The sequence below is a fragment of the Diadema antillarum genome, unplaced genomic scaffold (genome assembly GCF_040938485.1).
Source record: "Diadema antillarum isolate AM-2024a unplaced genomic scaffold, OU_Dant_1.0 scf00000159, whole genome shotgun sequence".
Lineage (NCBI taxonomy): Eukaryota > Metazoa > Echinodermata > Echinoidea > Diadematoida > Diadematidae > Diadema > Diadema antillarum.
The window spans coordinates 1,103,188-1,125,712 of NW_027271048.1; the positions used below are offsets into that span (position 1 = coordinate 1,103,188).

General features: G+C 38.8%; 1 protein-coding gene across 1 annotated transcript; it reads left to right on the top strand.

Annotated features, from left to right (window-relative positions):
* The first annotated feature begins 7,539 nt into the window (after nucleotides 1-7,539).
* On the top strand, nucleotides 7,540-12,086 carry LOC139722150 (ciliogenesis and planar polarity effector 2-like). Its single transcript, XM_071633461.1, has 4 exons — nucleotides 7,540-7,818; nucleotides 8,607-8,762; nucleotides 10,042-10,166; nucleotides 11,577-12,086. The coding sequence occupies exons 1-4, from the start codon at nucleotides 7,710-7,712 to the stop codon at nucleotides 12,054-12,056; spliced, it is 870 nt and encodes a 289-aa protein (XP_071489562.1). The 5' UTR covers nucleotides 7,540-7,709; the 3' UTR covers nucleotides 12,057-12,086.
* The last annotated feature ends 10,439 nt before the right edge of the window (nucleotides 12,087-22,525 follow it).

Sequence of the window (22,525 nt, forward strand, 5' to 3'; positions counted from 1 at the left end):
CGTAATGACATTCTTTGGAGGACGAAGAGAAATGAAGACAATGGTAAGGATGAATGAGAAAAGGGGGCGAGAGGGAGATTTAGCCAAGCTACTGGTCATGTATGATAATATCATGTGTAAGCTTGCTTGCTATTTGTAATCTCATCTAACCATGATAATTTGCCTTGAAGAGACCCGTCTGTAAAGTATGTTTTAACTACTGATTTCTCCAAATATTTTAAACTGAAATTGATAATCTTAACTCCTCATGTGTTGTTGTGTTCAACATTATATTAAAGCACACATATAAATGAAACCATTCTCGATTAAAACACGCCTGATTTGCTAGGTTTACTTTGCTATTTTTGCATGCTTCCAAACAAGGCCTTTACTCTCAATAAATGTATTCATCCGAATGAATGGTAAAGACCGTTAAACAGAAACATGTCGAAAAGCGTCTGTTTTAATGGTTTACTGTTTATTGTAACTGTTCCCATCCAAAATGGAGTGCACCAAGCGGTTAGATATTATCTTTTTCGAATGTTTAGCATTTCGATTGATTCTATTTCCTCCCCAATTTACTTCCCTTACTCTTTTTGAAAATACACACAAAACTTCTTTTTCAATGGCATTTTTTAATTCCATTCACATAATGTAAGAACAGTAATCTAAAGTGCCATTTCTGTACAACATAACACAATATGTGCATCATTTGGACACAATTAAAAAAAATATCTTTCTGTCTTTTTTTCCCACAGTTAAAGCATATAACCATCAAAGGTTGATACTGAAAACACCGAACATCTCATTTGTTTAAGTGATAACGACTGAAATGAGAATACACAGAAAACAATGAAATCATACTAAATGTAGCCCATTCCAGCCTCATCATCCCCTCCCCAGCTCTCCGCAGTTGCCCCTCCTTTAACCCTGCATAGTGCCTCTTCGACTGTTCTATCCCCTTCACCCTGTTCTTCCTCCCCAAGGTCTGTCAACTTCCCCTGAACACACACACACATATTAAACACACACACACACACACACACACACACACGCGATACAGAGTAACACATACACATACATACGCACACAGCAGTAACACATATCCAGATGCACACATATCTTCTCCCATCTCAATCTCCTCATGAAACAATTTTGACTTCTCTACTCTAAAGGCAAACGTGACTAAGAGTCAGTTACTTCTGTGGCATGAACAAGACGCACACAGGTCCAAAGTCATTAAGGTTGCCATTGGCAACCCGCTGTCTGGTCTGGGGCGAGGTTCCCTCGTGTTCTCGACTAATCTTGTCCCCCGGTCGACGCTAACCACATCGTCACATGGTCGATGGCCGAGTCGAAGGCTGCTGTTGTATCTTACTCAGCAATCGAGCCGCAATGAGATAACGTGTTTCCCTTTTAGAAAGGTTCTTCTTCGTCATCATCTTACCATAACCATATGCATAGAATGTAAACTTTACGGGATTCAGGCCTTGAACGCGAAGTACTCAACAAAAAAAGAAAGTAAACACTTTTTCAAGTTTATGTTTTTTATAGACTTTTTGGCGAAATGTTAAGGCATTATATACCATATGAAAGATAACTAAATTTGCTATCAACTTGGTAAGTCAATAAAAAGGGAAACTTTACCCATGAGTGAACACCTTTGTTTTTCTCTTCCAAAACACAAAAGTGAAAATTGCAAAAATGATCAAGTTGTCATTCTTGCGTAAATGCTCATCAATGTAACAATATGAACAAAAGACAAATTTAACACAATAAAGAATATGGATTCAGTTGCAAAAATATACCTATGATCTCAATATCTTTGAAGCCCAAAAGATCAATAAGGGCTAAAAATAATAGAGGAAAATGAAGAATATTCTGTCAAATCCAAATTCAAATGAAATGAGAGAAGAAGCAACATTAAGAAAAATGGTAGAATTTTGAATTGATTTCTCAAATTAGGAAAATTGTAAATTATATTTGGTTCCTGAATTTGTGTCATAAATTCTTGAATGACTAAAGTGAATTAATGAAATAAAGATATTCTGTTCATTTAAACATCTTTGTGCCCTTACTCCCTATGTCATTTGAAGTTTGAGTTGAGAGAAAATTCTTATCTTCTGCCCCTAAGTTTCCCACTTTGATTTTGTTTGAGGTTATAAAGAGATAAAGAGAACGCAAACTTATTTTTGCTATTTCATTCATGTCCCTTATTGTGTTAAACTGGTCTTTCGTTATCATTGTTATCTTAAAGGGCATTTCCAAATGAAAGACAATTTATGTCAATTTTTGCAATTTTTACTTTTGAGCCTTGGAGGACAAAAACAAATGTGTTCACTCATGCGCAAATGTTCCCTTTATATTGACCTAATAAGTTGATAGCCAATTAAATTACCTTTAATATGGTATATTATACATTGATTTTCATCAAAATCCTCTATGAAAATTTTGAACTCGAAAAAGTGTTTACTTTTTTTTTTTTTTTTGCTGAGTGTATATTCGGTTTGATTACATTAAATCATACATATTAATTTGGACCATGATAACTGTAAAAGCTTGTCTCTATGAAGATAATTGATTTTAAGTTATCTAATCCCTTATTATGCTGGAGAGAAAATATAATTTCATATGAACTACATCAAGGATTATGAATCAAAACCGCTGTGTATCGCCCGCCGACGGCAGTGTTTTACTTTTTTTCGTGCCGATTTTCGCAGTCCTCTTCATTACTGATCTTGTTTAGACTGATTTATGCATGCATGGAACATAATATTAACTCACTTTGAATAAACTTGACCAAAACTGTATGGAAGGAAACATTTTGTGTTCATAGTCCTATTCATCAAATCATTATTTAGAACTGTTAGAAGAAAACTTCACTTGGATTTACCAGAAATAATTTTGCCCCATGTCTACATAATGTATGAGACATGTGCACTTTTCATGGAATACATTGAATCGTCGTTTTGACCATTCTGTTAGATAACAGAAACAAAAATTATGAATATTGTGTCTTTTTCGGACGTTTCCAAAATCATTTTCACAATCATGTGATTATGTCATTCATGCGAAAACTAAGCAGATCGCTAGGAAACTAGTTGATCACCATGAGTTTCACAAAATACACCACTGAGACATATAGCGTACCATGCGAGGGTTTCCAAAATATGAAATCGGCCTCGTCATACAACACTGGATAACAGGGGGGTCAGTCACAGCAGTGACGTAGGCTTTCCCCATCTCTCGGGTCACAGTGTAGGCGATGGCTATGATAGGCCCTGTCAGTCCTTGACGTTATCTGATGCATCGTCACATGAGCCACAGGCTTAGGTATAAGCTCCTGCCATTCCTTTCATCTTTCGTCCGTCGTCAACAAATTCACATTCTTATAACGGATCTATAGTCGAGTCTCATCTGAACTTTTAGGAGTCATTCTTATAGAGCACGTGTTTCAAAGTGTGTACCAAGGTACATAAGGTTAAAACGATTTGGATGGCAGGGCCCCCAAAGTTCCCTACAGGTCCAGAGTCTATCAAATCTCTAAAATCTTCTTCTCCAGTTCCAGGAGGAGTAGATTCACGTCATGTTGCATGTAGACACTGTTCGTCTTAAAGACTATACGTTTGGGTAATTGAAACAATTGGCGCTGTCATCTCATTTAAACATCAGACAAAGACCAACTTCGACAAGAGTCGTTATTAGGAACAGGAGACGCAGAATTGACCATGCAATTCCCCGCTAAGGCAATAGACCTTTGTGTGAAGACCTCTTATTTATGGGAAACTTTACACTTGTTCAAGGTGATGCCACGGATGGCCCATTTTGGCCGCAAGAAAACTTACGTAATATCATTGTTTTCCAGAAATACAATGATCATATTATTATTCAGTAGGGATCACTGGTACGCATTATTGGGGATGTAGGAACATGCTAGTAGTCCGTAAGGAGGCACTAGGGCAGGGTTCCACTGGAAGTACGAGAGCACTATAAATCTTTTTCTCTTGATCCTACAGTAGTGCAAGTGAATTGTAGTTCGTGTATAGGTAGGTTGTGAAGAAGAATAATTCATGTAATTGCCCGTAGAGTCCGAAGACTTGGTTTTTCGTTTAGCTTATGACGCACCACAGGGTGGTAATAGCGACGTTAAACTTCTTGGCGTCAAGTCTCTCTTAGGGCTCTTGTCAATAATGGAATATTTTTCCCCTATGAAACTACTAAGCAGGGATCCTTAACACTCTTTTTGAATAGAAAGGATTCAGTTCGACGTAACTATTAAGGCTTCATTTCATTTCATTTCATTTCATTTTATTTCAACACGGTAATAAAAGGAAACTTGCTCAGCCATCTGCTGTTATTCTGCAAGTCCGTGCATGTATACAATATAACAGAACGAAACGTAGATTCAGTAACAGCGTATAGCAATGATTGAAATAAGAACAAAAAAGAGAAAAAAATCACGAAGAAAAAGAAAAGGCTTGTTGATACATCATTATTTTGATAAACAATCATAAGTGTTTTTCCTTTCATCGTCCATGCCGTCATTGTTATCGGCGTCGGCAGCATGTTATAAAAAGCCCGTGATTTAGCAAGGGGCTCCCATTCATATGAAACCTAAAATTATACTATCATATCCGCTTAATGTATTTTTTGATAATTCGAGCGCCTATGTGGCCTATAGTCAAATATGTCAATTTGTATTTTCATTTAAACACGTTATGTATGTGGTACACTCTATCAAATTAATAAAAAACATAGTTACAGAACAGCAGAGTCGGTAAGAATGTAAATCGCACAGTTATATTCAATTTTCATAACTTTGTTATTTTTAACTTTTAAGGAACATACTGAGCACACTTGGGTATCATGGAAATAGACGATTCTCGTTAGTACCAAAAATCCATACATTATCTTTAAAACAAATTTTAAGGGGCCACAATATTTTATGGGTGTGAGAATAATATAATTGTTATTATATACAATTCCAACAGAAGTGTTTGCAATTGTACGTTTCTTGTATTATTATCTAAGACGACTGTATTTTTCATGTATTGTACTTATCGTTTATTTGTGGTTAGATATATTAGAGGAGATTTGAAGTATTTTGTGTGTTAATATCGTTCTTAAAATGGCAATAAACAATGGTTAAATCCGGGTTTTTTTTTTCTGAATGGGTAGGGAGAACAAGACTAGAGTGCTCCCTTATGCTCCATGTGCCCTTGATTTTCGCAATGTCATATTACTATGTTTGAAGCATTTTCTTTTTATGGGGGGGGGGTAATCATCTATGATAACATTTTGTCACATTTTATGTACTTCCAATAATATGATTTGTATGGTAATAACGTGGTAACACACGTTGAAAATCTCGGGGGGGGGGGGGATCCTACTGCCCCTTGGTGCGTATGGCCTGTTTAATGAAACATGACAGCCTATTATGTGGTTAGCTTTTTCGCTCTCAGTGATAATGGTTTTTTCTGTTCATATTCCACCTGATACGTGACTGACGAATTCTTTGTCTAGAAATAAAGAACGAAATGAAAACATAGCTTCATACAGAACTGCTTGTACTGTAGAAAGTGTCCTCGGTAATAATCACTGAGTCGTTTGCGTATCATCAGGGAGGTGAGAAGAAAAACCTGTCTCACCTCCCTGGTATCATCTCGTACAAGATTGATTGCTCATACGCAGAACTTTCAAAGAAAGGGAAAATCCCGTTCATTCTGCGCCACGACAAGTGAGGGCAGCAAACTGGGTTTGTGTGCTTACGGTTACGACCCACAGAAGTGTGTTACGACCACGACTACCGTACTCGATTCGACTCGAGCGATTTAGTACACAAACCAAGTTCAGTCTCCTGCATAGAGTACGCATACACACGGCATGCACTAAAGCTCTAGCTATTAGCCTTCAGAATCTGTATCCATCACAAGCTAGCCAGCTGCACAGTACAGCTCCGAAGCGACTACACGCCGATTTGAGCCATGTTTCACTTAAAAGTGCTGCATAAGGGTCTCGTAAAAGTAGATTCTAGACGGAGCCACTTGTGAGGTACCGGGTATGTTATTTTCAAATGCTTTTAAGTGTGCTGTATTCAGTGGTATTTTAAACTTATGAAGTTATGTTTGGCAACAAGCAGTCCTTCCCTCGACCTCTCTCACAGCTCAGCCGGCGTCGCGAAGCGACAGCGTCGTGTCCCTTCCCCACTGCACTGTTTAGAGTTCTGTAGACAGAAAATTCCATCTGTCCGGAGGAGTCTTTTATAATTTTGTTGGTTATCATACCGAGCGATCTTCTTCGGTCAAAGAGTTCTGCAACAGAAGCTTACGGGGCAGGGCCTTGGGATCAGCTTCAAAGAATAAAAGCTGGAACAAGCATTGCCAGAAGTCCAACATCAGACACAGAGCAAGCAAGACATTAGCCTAGATAGGGCTTCTCCGCAGAACATTATCACCATGCACCAAGGAAGTAAAGGCCAGAGCATATACCGCACTTGTCCGGCCCCCAACTAGAATATGCATCAGAGGCCTGGGAACCCACACACAGCTACAATGGTAAACTCTCTTGAGCAGGTGCAGAAAACTGCTGCTCGGTTTGTACATGCCCATGTACTTCGATCCTCAACGCTGGTCTCAGCTCTTGGTTGGGATGGTCTCCACACACGACGCCTCCTTGCACAGTGCACCCTCTTTCATAAGATACACTACTGTCAACTTCTACGTTTGCCACATGTGATTTTCCCAGCTACCTACATAGGAAGGCATGACCATAAGCTCAAGTACATAATCCCAACCGCGACCATAGAAGTGTTCTAATTTTCCTTTTTTTCCCCCGAGCTGTTAGAACCTGAAACCATCTGCCACGACCTGTGGTCGCAATTACCATTCCATTAACGTTCAGAGAGGCTGCTCTTCCAGTCATCTGAGTGATGCAGCCTCCTGTTGAGTCACACATGCTCTAATAATACTAAGAAAAGAGGCATTTTTTTTTACTAATACTAGCACTATGCACCATCACTTTTATTGTACATCAGTGACATTTAAAATCATCCTGTTCACCATGTCACCTCTCACTGACGCACGACACTTCTACCATCCCGGGATAGTTTCAAGGAACTGCTGAAAGGGATTACTACTTCAAGGCTCAAGCTGTTTATACCGCATTCATTGTTCATGTCATCACTCTAATCAGTACTATTGCGAGTCATATTTAGCATTAGTTGGTGTCATGGAACTCTGTCATGCCATGAGACCAGTTCTGGTAGAGTACTACTGGCAGATGACTATTTTCTGTTTTCTGTACGACTATAAAAAAGGGGCCTACCCATTTTGCACTTATATATTCCCCACCAATCACCTGACGTGGTGTAATGTCACGCGTATTAATTGCTAGACACTAAATGAACCTGACGTTAATGATTGATTTTTGGTCACTAGACTCTATATATGGATCTTATACTATTACATCATTATTTTGATTACATCTCATACTCCTATATAGACTATACTGTGAGTGTGGTATGCTGTTTTTCTATATTCCTCACAGTGTTTGGCGGTCAAAATCTAGGTCTAATTGTAACAGAATGTTCTGTCGAAAGTATTCCCATCAGTTCCTGATTTGTGAGCAACCATTGTGGCCATGATCAGTGATTAGATTAAATGAATGCTTCTGTCCCATATCATTTCTTTCGCCAGCGTAGCCGTAGCCATTCCAGATAGTAGAGAGACACAATGTCTGTGCAGCCAGGAACATACATCGATCATGACAACTGGCACAAGACTCCAGTTGGTAGGGAGTACTTTGCCAGTATTCTCAGGCATGGAAAACGAAGAACATTCGGTGAGTATACTGACTCATGAAACCTCTGATATATATCAGTAGCAGTGGCGGATCCAGAGGGGGCGCACTGGACACGTTCCCCCTTTCATTTTTTGCTAAAACAAAAGAAAAAAAATGAACTGAAACCCTTCAGTAGCACCAAAAATATTTTTGATTGCACCCCCCCCCCCCCTTTACCCTTTACGGAATTCCTGGATCCGCCCCTGAGTAGCACTATTTAGAAAGTGGAAGAGTTTGCTCAGTGGAAAACCTGTCTTGTATTTAGACACTCTAGGTATCTGGATTCATGTCTCTGCTCATGCCGGTAATTCCTAAGGAACTAGCTCTTCTCTCCAAACAGAAGCAAGACAGTCTGTTCATAAAATTCTAGTAAATGACGTGAATGCCCATGGGAGAAGCTACAAGCCTAACTTGTAGCAGATAATTGTTCACTTCGTACTGAAGAGCAATGTGATTACACAGTGAAGTGGGCAATTTAAAGGCACAGATTGGAAACAATATGTACATCTTGTATTAAGTTAAGTGTTTGAGGTTTGTCCCTGGCAAACAATATTAGCTATAGTACAACACATGAATCCAAAAGCAGAAGGGAACGTTGACATGACAAGTTAAGTATAAATTTGCAATTCTGATAGAGCTATGCCTCATTCTTTAGTAATCTTGATTAAATTAAGAGCCATTTGATTTTAAACATTTTCTTTACTGTGAAATGTAAGACAAAGAGTCACAAAAGGCTCACATTAATCTGTTTTTCACAAGAGTATTGAACCTCATCATTTTTCTTGAAGGTTGCATGGAGAGTCCAATGCCAGCCACACACTTGGCTGGGCCACAGATCATCAAATATAAACTGTGCTTGGTTGGTAAGACTGCAGTGGGCAAGAGTAGTACCGTGGCCAAGCTGTCCGGCCAGTCCGTCCCCATGACTCATTCTGAGACTCCTGGTAAGAGCTTCTTTTATGACTCCTGTTTGGGTATTATATCAATATAAAAATTATATATTTTTTTGTCCAAGCTTCTATGTGGGTTCAATCTGTGAATATGCTTTTTTGTCGAGCCCACCGGAGGTGCGGGGAGACTAAGGGATCGCCTGCTGTGTCTGTCTGTCCGTCCATCGTCTGTCCGTTGTTCGTCCGTCGTCCGTCCGTCTGTCCGTTGTCTGTCCTTAACGCAACAAACTTGAATAACTCTCTACAGAGGACTTCAGTTTCAGTCAAACTTGGAGGGAAGAGTGGTTATACAAAGTTAAACGTTTTGTTAAAAATGAAGGTCACCTCAAGGTCAAAGGTCACAGGTAGGGGTCAATGAACTTTAGGGCCCAATGTTTAGTTTTTACGGCGCGTTTTGATTATGGCTCATAACTTTTGATCCCTACAAATTGTATGTCCATTTGTTACCAAACTTGGATGGTAAATGTCCCTTGGGGAGTTGAAGGTCACCACAAGGTCAAAGGTCATAGGCGGGGTCAATGAACTTCCGGGAGTTAGAAAAATCTTAATTTCTTTTACGTGAATGGGCGAGACACATTTTGGCACTTGCCTTGTGTTGATCATCCAAACAGATAAATTTCTACTAGGCAAAACCATATACATGTAAAATTGTGTCATTGATATCATAGGTGTGTTTGTGTCAAATGATGGTGGTGCAAACCAATTGGCAATATGTTATTTCCCCATTACCCCCTGTTGATGGAATCATACCTGTATCTACAGTGCAGTCACTCTACTGCATTTTTAAGTGTGCGCACACTACAATCCAAGGACCAAATAATAATGATACATTCCAAACAGCCACTGATGGAAATTGTGTTACATCATACTCACTTTCTGCTGTACCCATTTGTTTTTGAATGCCTGAATCATGACCATTTCTAAAGCTGTCCCACTCTGCATTTCTCTGGTTTCCTGTTTTAGGGAATTTTATTTAGATGTCGCTGTGTTTTGTTTTATTTTGTTTGTTTGAATGTCTTTCAGTCTAACAGGCACTTGTTTTGCTTTAATGCAAAATGTTTTCAAGCTGTGTACATCTGTGTATATGATTTTTGGAAATAGGGAAAGAGCTGTAGTAGATGCTGTGTGTTTGTGTGATATATGCCATTGGCAAATCTCTTCTTTTGGTTACAGAAGAATAGAGAGATATGTTATATAAGAAAGGAAGTGAACTGACTTGAACAGCTTGATCTCATGCCATGCTGAAAGTAGTTTCCTATCATTGCTTTGACAGGCATAGTGACCACTACTGCTTACTGGCCAGCATTTCTGAAGAGCTCTGGAAAACCTATCATGTTTCGTCTTCAGTTCTGGGATGCCGGAGAGAGTGTCAAAAGAAAGTTTGATCATATACAGCCAGTAAGTGTGATGTCAGTGTATGCAAACTTTGTATTGGAGGCTTCTGAGTTTGTTGAATACCCATAGATGAAATGTGCAGCCCTTTGGTGTCTGTAAACAGGGAGGTGTTAAGATCAAATGGTGTTGCATCTGTAAGCATTCTGTTTCGGGATCATTTTTACACTTCATCTGTTGTATTGAAGAAATTTACTGTGTACTCTGGACATTGTTTCAAATGCTTGTAAGGACCATGTCTGAAATCTGTACCAATAAAGCTTGCCAAGATATCTGGTATATTTTTTACATGTAAACTACAAGTCAGGTTATCAGTGGCACAATGACATATCTTCCTGCGTGAAATAGTATTGCTGAATGTGATTATTTTCTCTTTTTATGAAAGAACCAAACTGCATTCCATTAAATATGATGACACAACATTTGCTCCTGCAACAATTGCTCAGGTCTTATTTTCTCCGAGGACTTAGGATTAGGGTTAGGGTTGTGACAGAGTTTTAGGGTAGTTTGATGTGAGGATTAGGATTAGGATTAGGGTTGGGGTTATGCTTGTGGATAGGTATTATATTTGGGTTGGCATACATATATCTCACGTAGCAATTGACGCAAGAGTAAATGTCATGGAACCGCTCATTAATGGACCTGCAATTCATGAAAGGCAATGTAGATAGCGTATCTCAGACAAGTGATGTGTGAGGAGCAACAACTGAAGAGTTCAGCTTGAATCTACAAGTTCCTCTACATGGCATTACTTGATTACTGGAAGTATTCCTTGAATGTCATTACATTTTTCTGACTGATTTAGACATCGTTTTGTGTGTTCAAATATAAAAAGTTTATCTTCTTAGACTCAAACCATGCACTGAAGGCTCGAATAAGTTGTCTTATCAAGCCTCATTGCATACTCTTTCCGTTGCTGCACTGCAATGTCAGTCTTGCTTATATTAAAGGCATAATTTACCATTTGCAGATGAAACAAAAACCCGGTATTAGTGCTTTAAAATAGTTCTGAAAATGTGAATTAGGGATAGAAACAACCAATGTAAAAATTTGAATCCATATAATATATGTTAAGTGTTTTGAAATACACAAAATGTGAACAGTAGTTATAATTTATAATTAAAATGTTTCCAGACTAAACCATCTGCAGTTATGGTTTAATAAGAAAAATACTGATATCCTCTTATATTTTAGGCCTTATTTTGAAAATTTTATATGGTAGGGTGTTTTGTGATACAACTGACATACACATATGCATCACATGTGATATCTTGAAAAATTTTTAAATCACTGCTCCCAAAGGTAAACAGGACCTTTAAGTTATGTTGGTGTAGAACATGCATTTGCTGCTATCAAAGATGTGAATGCTTCTTAATGTTTTTAACCTAATTTCTACCTTTCTCAAATCATTCTCAGGCATGTAGGGAAGGAGCACATGCCACCATATACCTGTTTTCCTTTGTGGACCGGTCAAGTTTTGAGGATCTTGGTAACCAGCTGAAGAAGGCATCATCATCAGGCAATGAGGACACGCCCCTTCGTGTGGTCATCGGCACCAAGTACGACCAGTACAATAGGAGTGAGATCACATCGCGGGAGTTGCATGACTTCCAGGAGCAGTGGAAGGTGCCCGTCCTCAGACTAAAGAATGTTGTGAAGCCCACAGAAAGCAATGCCCTGCTGTCTGGGGACTCCAATGCAGAGATTGATGACATTGCGCCTGTCATGAACACGCTGGTTGAGTACCTGTGGGTCCATGAGCAGGTGCTGGCAGGGAACATTAGGTATGGCGCGATGTCACAGTCCAGACACCCACTGCCGGGTGTTTCTAGAGACAGTGCAATAGGTAGTGAAGGTGCCAATGACAGTGAAGATGATGAAGCAACATATGTATGACCAAGGCAGATGGATCCCTAGTGCAATGAACTGAAGGACTGGTCATTGTGCTCGTAGTATGAGCGTCATATTCGCTGTGCTGTTATCATTGTGTAATCACTGTGATGTTACATTGTGGCCATATGGAGCTGCTGTTGTCACTCTTGTTTGACATTGTTGCTACCAGTGACAGCACATATGCTCCTGCAACAATTACTCTGGTCTTATTTTTTTTTCCAAGGACTTAGGGTTATGTTTTTGGCTAGAATTTATGTTTGGCTGGGGGCAAATGTCATGGAACCGTTGATACCATGTACATGTATGTGATGTATAGGCAGTTACGTGTGTAAGTGTCCACTGAAATCTTTCACTGTATGCACATGCATTGTATCTGCAATTCTACCCTTAAATTTTTCACTAGGAAGCTATAAACAATGCCTTTGTGAAAAACACAAGTTGGTTAAAGTTTCCATGTTCACACCACTTTGATGTGGTGTAAGCTAAACTGAGCATACAATATAAGCTGTGTCCTGGTTATACTCGTGGTTATACACAATGTACTTATAGTTTTGTAATGATGTAAAAGACAATGTCCATTTGGAATAGGTTGTTTCATGTCATTTTGCATGAATGTGCCAAATGAGCATATGTGACCCACCACAACAAAAGGATCCGAAAGTCACTGAGGGCTGAGCCAAGAAAATCGAGTTTGAAGTCAGGTCATCAAAACCAGTCAAAACCATTAGATTTCTGTTTTTGACATAATTTTGTAGCCTGATGTTTTGTTAAATATCTGCTGAAATTTCAAATCTGAATGATCAAAGGAAAGGCGTTTTCCTGGGCCATGATTTTCCAACTTACAACGGGACAGAAACGTGTCTGAAAATTTTGATTTTACGCCGCAGATAAACTTTGAAGGCGGTTTTCTTGAAATGCTGATTTCCTAGCCCACTTGACATGCTCTCATAAAATAACGGTATCTCCGCAACTGAGTACTTTTATGAGTCCTTTTATAGATTGAATGAAAGCGGAAGTGTAAGGGAAAAGTGTCATGTCATTTTCAGACGATCGACCTCCCCCGACTTTCAGATCCTTTTGTTGTAGCGGGTCACATATGCTTTGCTGCACATTCTTCTATATGTCTCATTTTTGCTTTCTTTTGATAATGCAGTTAAGTTAAAGCAAACTTAATGAAGCATGAGTGATTACAATTTGTGCTGAGGTTAATTTGAGTCTATACCCTTCATTGGAAGTAAATAATTACCAGAAAAGCGGTTGAGATTAAGACTACGGGATAACATTTGTGTTTTGCCGTAGTTATCAAATGTTGTTTAATATCAAAGACACAAGGTACTATACCATTATCATCAATGCATGTTGTATATGAATGGTGCACAACAACTTTTTCATATTAACAGTTGTTCTTTTTGTGCTCTGTTATTCTCATGTGAAAAAAAAAACAAACAAACACAGAAATTATATTTAGATATGGAGACAGAGTGGTAGTGCAAGACAGTGGGACAAAGAGATGATGGAAATATGGTAGAATAGTGCATTTTTAAAAATAACATTTAGTTTTTGTTGATTATTTTGTTTTCTTTCTGTGAAGTGCTGGTTAGTGATGTTTTTGTTTATACAGCACATTTAATTTTTCTGGTCACCCCCATCAAAAAATCAAATGCTCACACCCTCCTCAAATAAAAGAAAAAAGAAAAAAAAGCAATTGAAATACAGTAAACCTCGGATAAGTCGACGTCGAGTGAGTCGAAAATCACTTAACTCGAAGCAAAATAAAAAGTCCCGATTTTTCCCTATGTATTTTCTCTAAGAAATATTTGGATAAGCCGAAGTACGAGAGTCGAATTTCGGCTGTGTCGAAGTAAAACATTCAGTCCCTTTTGTACAAAATACACATAGTTTACATCACTTGAGCCGAAGAAGATTTGTCTGGCATTCTCATTACATTTAGAGGAGAACAAAAAAAAAATCGGCATGTCGCAGAACCCCGTCCCTGGCCTGCTGCAGGTAAGCATGCACACTCACCGTACCGCTCTGCACGCATGTCGAATACTAGTACATACACATGTATACATGTATACACACAGCACATCGATCCATATACTTTATCCATACACACAGCACATCCATACTTTATCCATGTCAAGCCATAACTCCTTGGTCAACCAATCGCTGCTTTAATATTTTAGTGACAGGCCAAGTGGGCGGAGCTTGTTTGTGCGTGCCCGGCTGGCTGTATAGTTTTGTTCAATGGAGTGTGGGATGGGCCTGGGAGAGTGTTTGTCTCAGGGTAGGTTGACAGAGATGGCTACCTATGTTGCACCATAGACATTATCTTCAAGAACAGACAAATTTGAATGCAAACACACACACGCACGCACACACACACACACACACACACACACATGCATGCAAATGTACTATAATACATGTACATAACTGTGAGTCGAAAAAAAAATCGACTCTCGCGAGAGTCGAATTTCACTTAAGTCGACGCATTTTCGTCAGTCCCGAGAGCTTCGACTCATGCGAGGTTTACTGTATTACACAACCACACTCAAGTTATTGTTTTTTCTGTCTTAGAGCTTCTAAAGCTGTGTTGAATTATATGTTTAAAGCAAACTCTTTTTCACCTTTTTTAACACGTTTTTTAACAAGATAAGCAAATTAATGTAACAGTAGTTTTCACAACATTCACTGCTATACAAATAATGAATGTTTATGAGTGCAATGGACAGAATATTTCACGAGGTGAAAATACTGATCCATTCAATGAGGTGCAGCCAAGTTGAATAGATCAATGATTTCATCTTTCACTGAATGAAATATTTTATCCATTGCATGAATGAAAAACATGTATTATTTGTTTTATATAACACTTTTAAATAGATCCTTGTCATTTGATGTTTTATGAATTCAGAAACAAAGGAGAATATGCAAGATCAGAGATCGATGGAGTGCTGAGCACTCGTTGTCAATATACTTGATCACATGCACACTGCAAATGCATGTGTTTTACGTACCTAGTACGTAGTGTGCTAGGCTCTCAGCGTGCGTGCAAATGGAGCAAATTTCATGGGTCCAAGATTGCATGGTAAATAGAGCCACAATTGCAGGAATGACGACTTAATAGTAAAATGAGACAAATGATCGATGTCAAACAACCATTCAAATGACAATTAGGCTCTATTTAGGTGTTTAATGTGACACCATTCAGACACCACAATCACCCCAATCGGACATACACCACCACTTAAGTGACAAACAAGATACATATGCTCATTTGTGTTCACTGTTGTTTCATAATAACTTTCAATTCCTGTTGGGCTACATGGCAACAGCCATGTTGCTTATTGCTAGCTGCCATTTTTCTGACCACTGACGAAGATAATGGACCAAAAGCTGTGAAGTATAAAACTGGGAATTCAAACCAGCAATGTCCTCGTATTTGTTCATCACTTCATATCTATCAATCAATCAATCAATCAATCAATCTATTTCTTTCTCCATCTATCTATTTATTTATTTATTTATCTATCTATCTATCTATCTATCTATCTATCTATCTATATCAGTTATTTGTAGTCCATGTGTTGGTCAAATGATATATATATAAAAATAGAACAAAACTCAAGAAATGCATCATGCTGTCAATACCAGCAATTTATTTGATACATCTCTTTAGTTCTTTTCTAATAAGATTTTCAGATACATCTTATAGATTATATACACTATATATCATGTAGTCGGGTAAATCTACAACAAAAAATAGCCTTACCCCAAAAAAATTGATACAAAAGGTTTTTTAACGGTTTTGGGTAGGGTTTGACCTCCAAAATAACATACTAAAAATCTACTCAAATCCACCTACCGGAAAGGGCCTATTTCCAAGATGGGGTCCAAAATGGCCGCCGTGGGCTTAAATTGCCATAGAATGGGCACTAGTTGGCCTATATTTGGAATTTTTGTGTCAATTTCTATGTTTCGGAGGTCAACATATCTATTGAAATCATTTTCAAAGTTGATCAGTGATGGGAAAGCCTTAAATCCAAGATGGCGTCCAAAATGGCCCCCAAAATGGCGGTCATGGGCATAAAATTGCTATTAAATTGTCAATAAATGCCGAACGTGTGTGATGTATGTGCCGATTTCTATGTTTTGGAGGTCGACAAATCCACTGATATCATTTTCAAAGTTGATTAGTGATGGGAAAGCCTTTAATCCAAGATGGTGTCCAAAATGGCCCCCAAAATGGTGGCTATGGGCATAAAATTGCTATTAAATTGTCAATAAATGCCGTGTATGTTTGTGTCAGTTTCTACATTTTGGAGGTCAACAAATCAACTAAAACTATTTTGTCACGCTGATTTATAGTGAAGGGAAAGTCTCTAAAACCAGGAATGGCATCTAAGGTGACATCCAAAATGGCCACCATGGGGTTAAAATTTCTATAAAACAGCCAATAATTCGTTATACTCAAAATACCCAATACGTATCTGATACTTCCAATGTTTGGATTGGATTTAATCCGTTATTGTGGAGGTCAGCTGTATAATCCAGGCCAAAATCATTTCTTGCCAAGTGCTAGTGTAACAAAACTTGAAATTCTGATATGGAATCCCACTTATGTGCATTTTCCTTACTTACTTTATAATTACTAACTCGGCTATTGATTGTACATTTCAGTTTCAAATTTGTGCGATCTTTTGTCGTATAACAACAAGTTATTTGTCCCTGTGTTCATTGTTGCTTCAAAAACTTGCACCAATAGTCTATTTGACACCTTGATAATATGTGCAAAATTCAGATGGTTTGTTTTTTAATTTCACAACAACACAAGATTATGAAATTAAATGTTTAATGTTTCCAGGTAAGCGTCCCTGGTCAGTGACGGGGCATTAATCTGCACATTACTTGAATATGAGACCGTTCTGAAGCAAATAATTTTCACACAACAGTAGATATATAATGTACTCTTAAATAAATCCCACAAGGATTGGAACAATCATCCCTCAGCATTCCCACTGATTCCCACTGATCGGTTACTAGCCATCCCCTTTAAACAAAATGTCAATTTTGAGTTGGGTCATTGTTGTCTTATCATTTCACACTGTTGGTGTGAGCATCGATATTTTGTGGGAGCTATCCTTCAGTTTCCGAAAGGCTACCCCAAACTGGCAAGGAATGATGTGCTCGCTTTATCAAGGGTATGAACACCCTGGTCAGTCTTCAGTGATGTTTTTGCCAATGATAGACATGTATTCAGGGGATAAGACTTGCGTTCTATCGACTTTGGAGTTCCTTACCAACATGGCAATGAAGCACAATTTCTCACCCATCAGAACATTTGATCAACCACTCTACTGGAAAGCTGCTGAAATCATCCAAGATGCACAGCATGGGTTGTATTACTGCTTGGCTGTTTTCATTTGTTCATGAACTTGCTCGGTGCCATAGGAACACTCATGCAAGGAACAGGGCTCAGCAAGGTTCTAGAGGTCGTGTATGGTGAGAATGCAGTGGTGCATATGATGACTGGAAAGGCAGTTCAAAGAGCGTTCAGAGGACATTTGCTGGTAGACAAGTGCTTTAATCGAATGGTTGTATCCGAAATGATGAATGAGAATACTGAGTTTGCATCACTTGTGGCTCAGTCAGAGGATATGTACTCTAAGGTGTTGGATGGTGAGACAACGCTTGAGAATGTCGTGACATATGAAGCAATGGTTACAATCAGAAGACAAATGGACAAACGTAAGATGGAACTTCGAACAAGATCCAAGACAAGTCAGTTGTGGTTAAATTATCAGACAATGTTAGGGGTCGCAAGAAAGTTGATCATGGCAGATCGAAAAGCATCTTGACCAATGCACCTACATGCTGTAACTGAATGTCTGCCAATATTTGCTGCAGCTGGCCATTACAACTACCTGAAGTCTCTTACTTCTATCTTCAAGAAATGTCAGAGCTAGAACAGAATCATCCAGATGTCTTCTGCAAGTTTGCAGATGGATTCCATGTCATCCGACGGAGTAATAAGTTCTGGGTGGGTCTAAGCCCTGATCTTGTCATCGAACAGACCTTGATGAGATCCCTGAAGAGCACTGGTGGCCTAACACGCGGAAGTGGGATGGGTGAAGAACAACTGTCTCTATGGACAATGTCAATGCCGGTCACGTCGGAATATAACAGTGCGATGCAGGAATTCACTGATCTTTTGTACACGACTAGTGAACAACACAAGGAATCTAGTGGCGCAAGGATGGAAAGAGATGCTTCTGACCTAGCCAAAAGCAGTTCAAAACTCAATGAATGCTCTCCATTTTCTGCAGATCCCTCACTAAGAAATATTGTGACTGGAGTGATGGCCGCGTTGAATGTGAATGTCCACGAGCATAAGTCTGTTGGAGAGAAGATTATGGAAAGTATGGTCAATAAACCTGCTTTCACATCTTCCTTCAATCGAAAAGACAGAGCCAAAACACTTGGAGATGTATCTTCAGTCAAACTTGGTCCAGACAGAGCAATTGACCCTGCTCTACTCTTTCAAAGATTTCTTGTCGTGTCAAAAACAGGAGACATTTCGTTGGAAAATGTCATGGGCTATGACCTGAGCCCATTTACCCCTGCCCTGTTTGAGGGTATAGGTATTTTCAGAAAGGCTGACAAACCTCCATTAGTTCAAGCTATCGAGACCATTCTGCCAAAGTGTCAAATGATACCGTGTCCGACTCTGTTCCCCAAACTGTGCACTATGTTCTTGATGGTGGCTCCTTGCTGCCTCATTTGTCATGGACAGCCGGGGACAGTTTCAATGTGATAGCCAAGTCGTATGCTGACTTCACTATTCATCACTATGGAAAAGTCGTTTTTGATGGTTATGATGATGGACCATCTATTAAGGACAATACACACAAGGGCCGTGTCCGTGTTCCTGTCCAGGAGCTCCAACAAGCAACAGCTCATCAACCTCATCAGTGAGGAAATGAAGAAAATTTGCTTGAACGTAATTCATGCACCAGGGGATGCCGATGTAGGCCCTAGACATAGTAAAAGCGGAAGTGACATCGTCATACCAACAATCAACTACCCTGATTGAAAAAGATACCGATCTGTTGGTGCTATTATTGCATTACGCTAGCGTCGACAGCAAAGAACTGTATTTTCGTTCTGACAATTCATCCTGGAACTGGAAGGTGCACAATATCAACCAGCTGAAAGTATCATTGGGTGAAGAGCTATGCCCACATCTTCTCTTCCTTCATGCCTTCACTGGGTGTGACTCGACATCTCGAGTATGGAATTGGAAAAAAGTCAGCATTTCAGAAACTGGCAAAGGGGGATTCAGCAATCAAGACTTGTGCAAACACCTTCCTTGTCCCCAACCAAACAAGATACATGGTCGTGGAAAACGGCAACAATGCCATGAAAGTATTATTTGGAGGACATCCCTGTGATTCCCTCGCCAAGTTGCGATATAATGTCTTTGCGAAGAAACTGACTTCAGCTAAGTCGTTTGTCACCCCAGAATGTCTGCCACCAACAGCGTCTTCAACAAGGTTTCACTCTCTGAGAGTATACCATCAGATTATGGTCTGGATGGGGAGGAACGGAAACTTGAAGGCAACAGACTGGGGCTGGAAACTGGAGGACAATAAACTAGTTCCAGTCACGTCAAACAAGGACGCTGCTCCAGAAAAATTGTTGAAGAAGATCCGATGTACTGCACAACTGGCTGTAGAACAATTCGCTGTAGCTGTAGGGGATACGGTCTGCCATGCCACAGCGTCTGCGGACCCTGTCAACTTGATACCTGCGAAAATCCTTTCAACAAGACAGTATCGGAAGACGAAGAGGAAGCATAGTTTATCTATGGTAAATGCTACTTCAATGAACGAACTTTCGTTGATGTTTTCGATTTACCCTAACTTGAAGGCATTTTAATTGAAAGTACGTTCTAGAGGAAATGGTGATCATTGTGAGAATGCCGATTAATTGATAAATTACCAAAGCATATTTTTATTTATGTTATGCACAAAGTGGTTAATCAATTCTGATCACTACACACGGGACTACTTTTTAGGTAGACACTATTTGAAGGATTGGGCATGACCTCCAAAACATAGGAATAAACACAAACACTACAAATGTAATCCATTTATTGCCAGTTTTAAAACAAGTACACGCCCATGGTGGCCATGGGGGGGGGGGGCATTTTGGACGCCATCTTGGATTCAAGGCCATACCATCACTAGTCAACTCTGAAAATGATTTCAGGTGATTTGTTGACCTCCAAAACATAGAAATCGACACATACATCACACAAGCACAACATTTATTGACAATTTAGTAGCAAATTTATGCCCATGGCGGCCATTTTGGGGGCCATTTTGGACGCCATCTTGAATTTAATGCTTTTCCATCACTGATCAACTTTGAAAATGATATCAGTGGATTTGTTGACCGCCAACACATAGAAATCGACACATATATCACACATGCACGGTATTTATTGACAATTTAGTAGCAATTTTATACCCATGGCGGCCATTTTGGGGGCCATTTTGGACGCCATCTTGGATTTAAGGTTTTTCCCATCATTGATCAGCTTTGAAAATGGTTTCATTGGATTTGCTGACCCCCAAAACATAGAAATTGACACAAAAATCAGAAATGTAGGCCAGTTATTGCACATTCTATGGAAATTTAAGCCCACGGCGGCCATTTTGGACGCCATCTTGGAAATAGGCCCTTTCCGGTAGGTGGATTTGAGTAGATTTTTAGTATGTTATTTTGGAGGTCAAAACCTACCCAAAACCGTTGAAAAGCCTTTTGTATCAATTTTTTGGGGGTCAAACCTCAAATTTACTCTACTAATGTGTGTATATGTATATATATATGCATGTATATATATACCGGTATACGAAGACCTGAATATAGGAACGACCCAAGTCCAATTTTTGGCCAAATTCAGTTTGACATGGGAAATTGTAGCTTATGCATGGACTAATCTTGTGTATAAATGATATATCCTAATTACCCCCGGAAGTGCCTGAAATGAATGAGTTAAATCGTATATGAATGTAAGAATGAAGGACTTGGGTCATTCTTACATTCATATTATAGCGCCCTCTCTCATCCTTCTCTCATCTCTATAGCAGAATACCATGTATATGAATCAAAGAACGACCCAAGTCCATCACACAAAATGGCCTCGCCACAATTAATGTAAATGTTAATTGTCATAATGATATATGTTCTAATTCTCATATACAATGTTGCCTTCCCATCACAGTTAAATAGAAATCATTGGACAAATAAAAAAGATATGACTTTTTTTAAGTTTACTTGAAATGGTCTTCCATGGACTTGGGTCGTTTTTATATTCAGATACTTATGTATATATATTTGTATGTATATATATATATATATATATATATGAAGAGTTTGTTTGCCAAACCGATAAGTCCATATTTGCCAAATGCAGATATGTGCGATTAAAGGTCAAGAAAAATACAGAGAATAATAAGAAAAATTTTGCTTCTTTTGACTATAACTTCAAAAATGTACCTTTATATGTAGTGACCAATGTATCATTTAAAAGGTATTATTTGGTATTTTGTGACAGACCATACTTCAAAATCTTCAAAAATGGACTTATCGATTTTTGCAAACAAACTCTTCATATATAATGCATATACATATACATATACATATATATATATATATATATAACATATACATATATATATATATATATATATATGGAGGTGTATCCTGTTACCGAACGATTTTTGTTTTATTGCTCCAAACGGGCAACATTATGCAATAATTCAGCCAAAAATATCCTTATAGATAATTGAAATGCTGATGACTTTAGCTGTAACGAAAATACTTGAAAAATAAGCCAACTTCTAGAAAAAATCCGTATTTCAAATAACCCTTCCACAAAAATTGTCTCTTTTTACCGACGCAAATCGTATTGTATTACCGAACGTGCGCCCTCTGTATGGGGAAAATTGTACATTGCATTTTCGGTCAATGTTTATTAACGCAGGACAACGAACATCGAAATTTTAGCAATTATTACGTAAATTTGAGGTAAATTACGTTTTGTTTTGTTTTTTGCTGCAGTTTAGCAATTTTCGGCACTGGCTTCCCCTGTGAGATAACAGCGCGTAGTGCAATGAATGCGTATTCGAGTTGTTGTACGCGCTCCATTGACAAAGTACGCGTTCGGTAATAGGATACCGTTCGGTAATAGGATACCTGGGGGGTGTTTCATAAAGCCGCTCGTAAAGTTACGAACAACTTACGAGCGACTGGTGATCAGTTCTTGTGCTGATTTATGGAAATTCTGATATGTACAATAGTGTATAGCACATCAGAACTGATCACCAGTCGCTCGTAAGCTGTTCGTAACTTTACGAACAGCTTTATGAAACAGGGCCCTGGGCCCTGTTTCATAAAAC

Coding starts and splice junctions, on each gene's coding strand:
- LOC139722150 (XM_071633461.1), top strand. CDS start 7,710: ATGTCTGTGCAGCCAGGAACATACATCGATCATGACAACTGGCACAAG. Junction 7,819..8,606: donor TGGAAAACGAAGAACATTCG/GTGAGTATACTG, acceptor TTTTTCTTGAAG/GTTGCATGGAGAGTCCAATG. Junction 10,167..11,576: donor AGTTTGATCATATACAGCCA/GTAAGTGTGATG, acceptor AATCATTCTCAG/GCATGTAGGGAAGGAGCACA.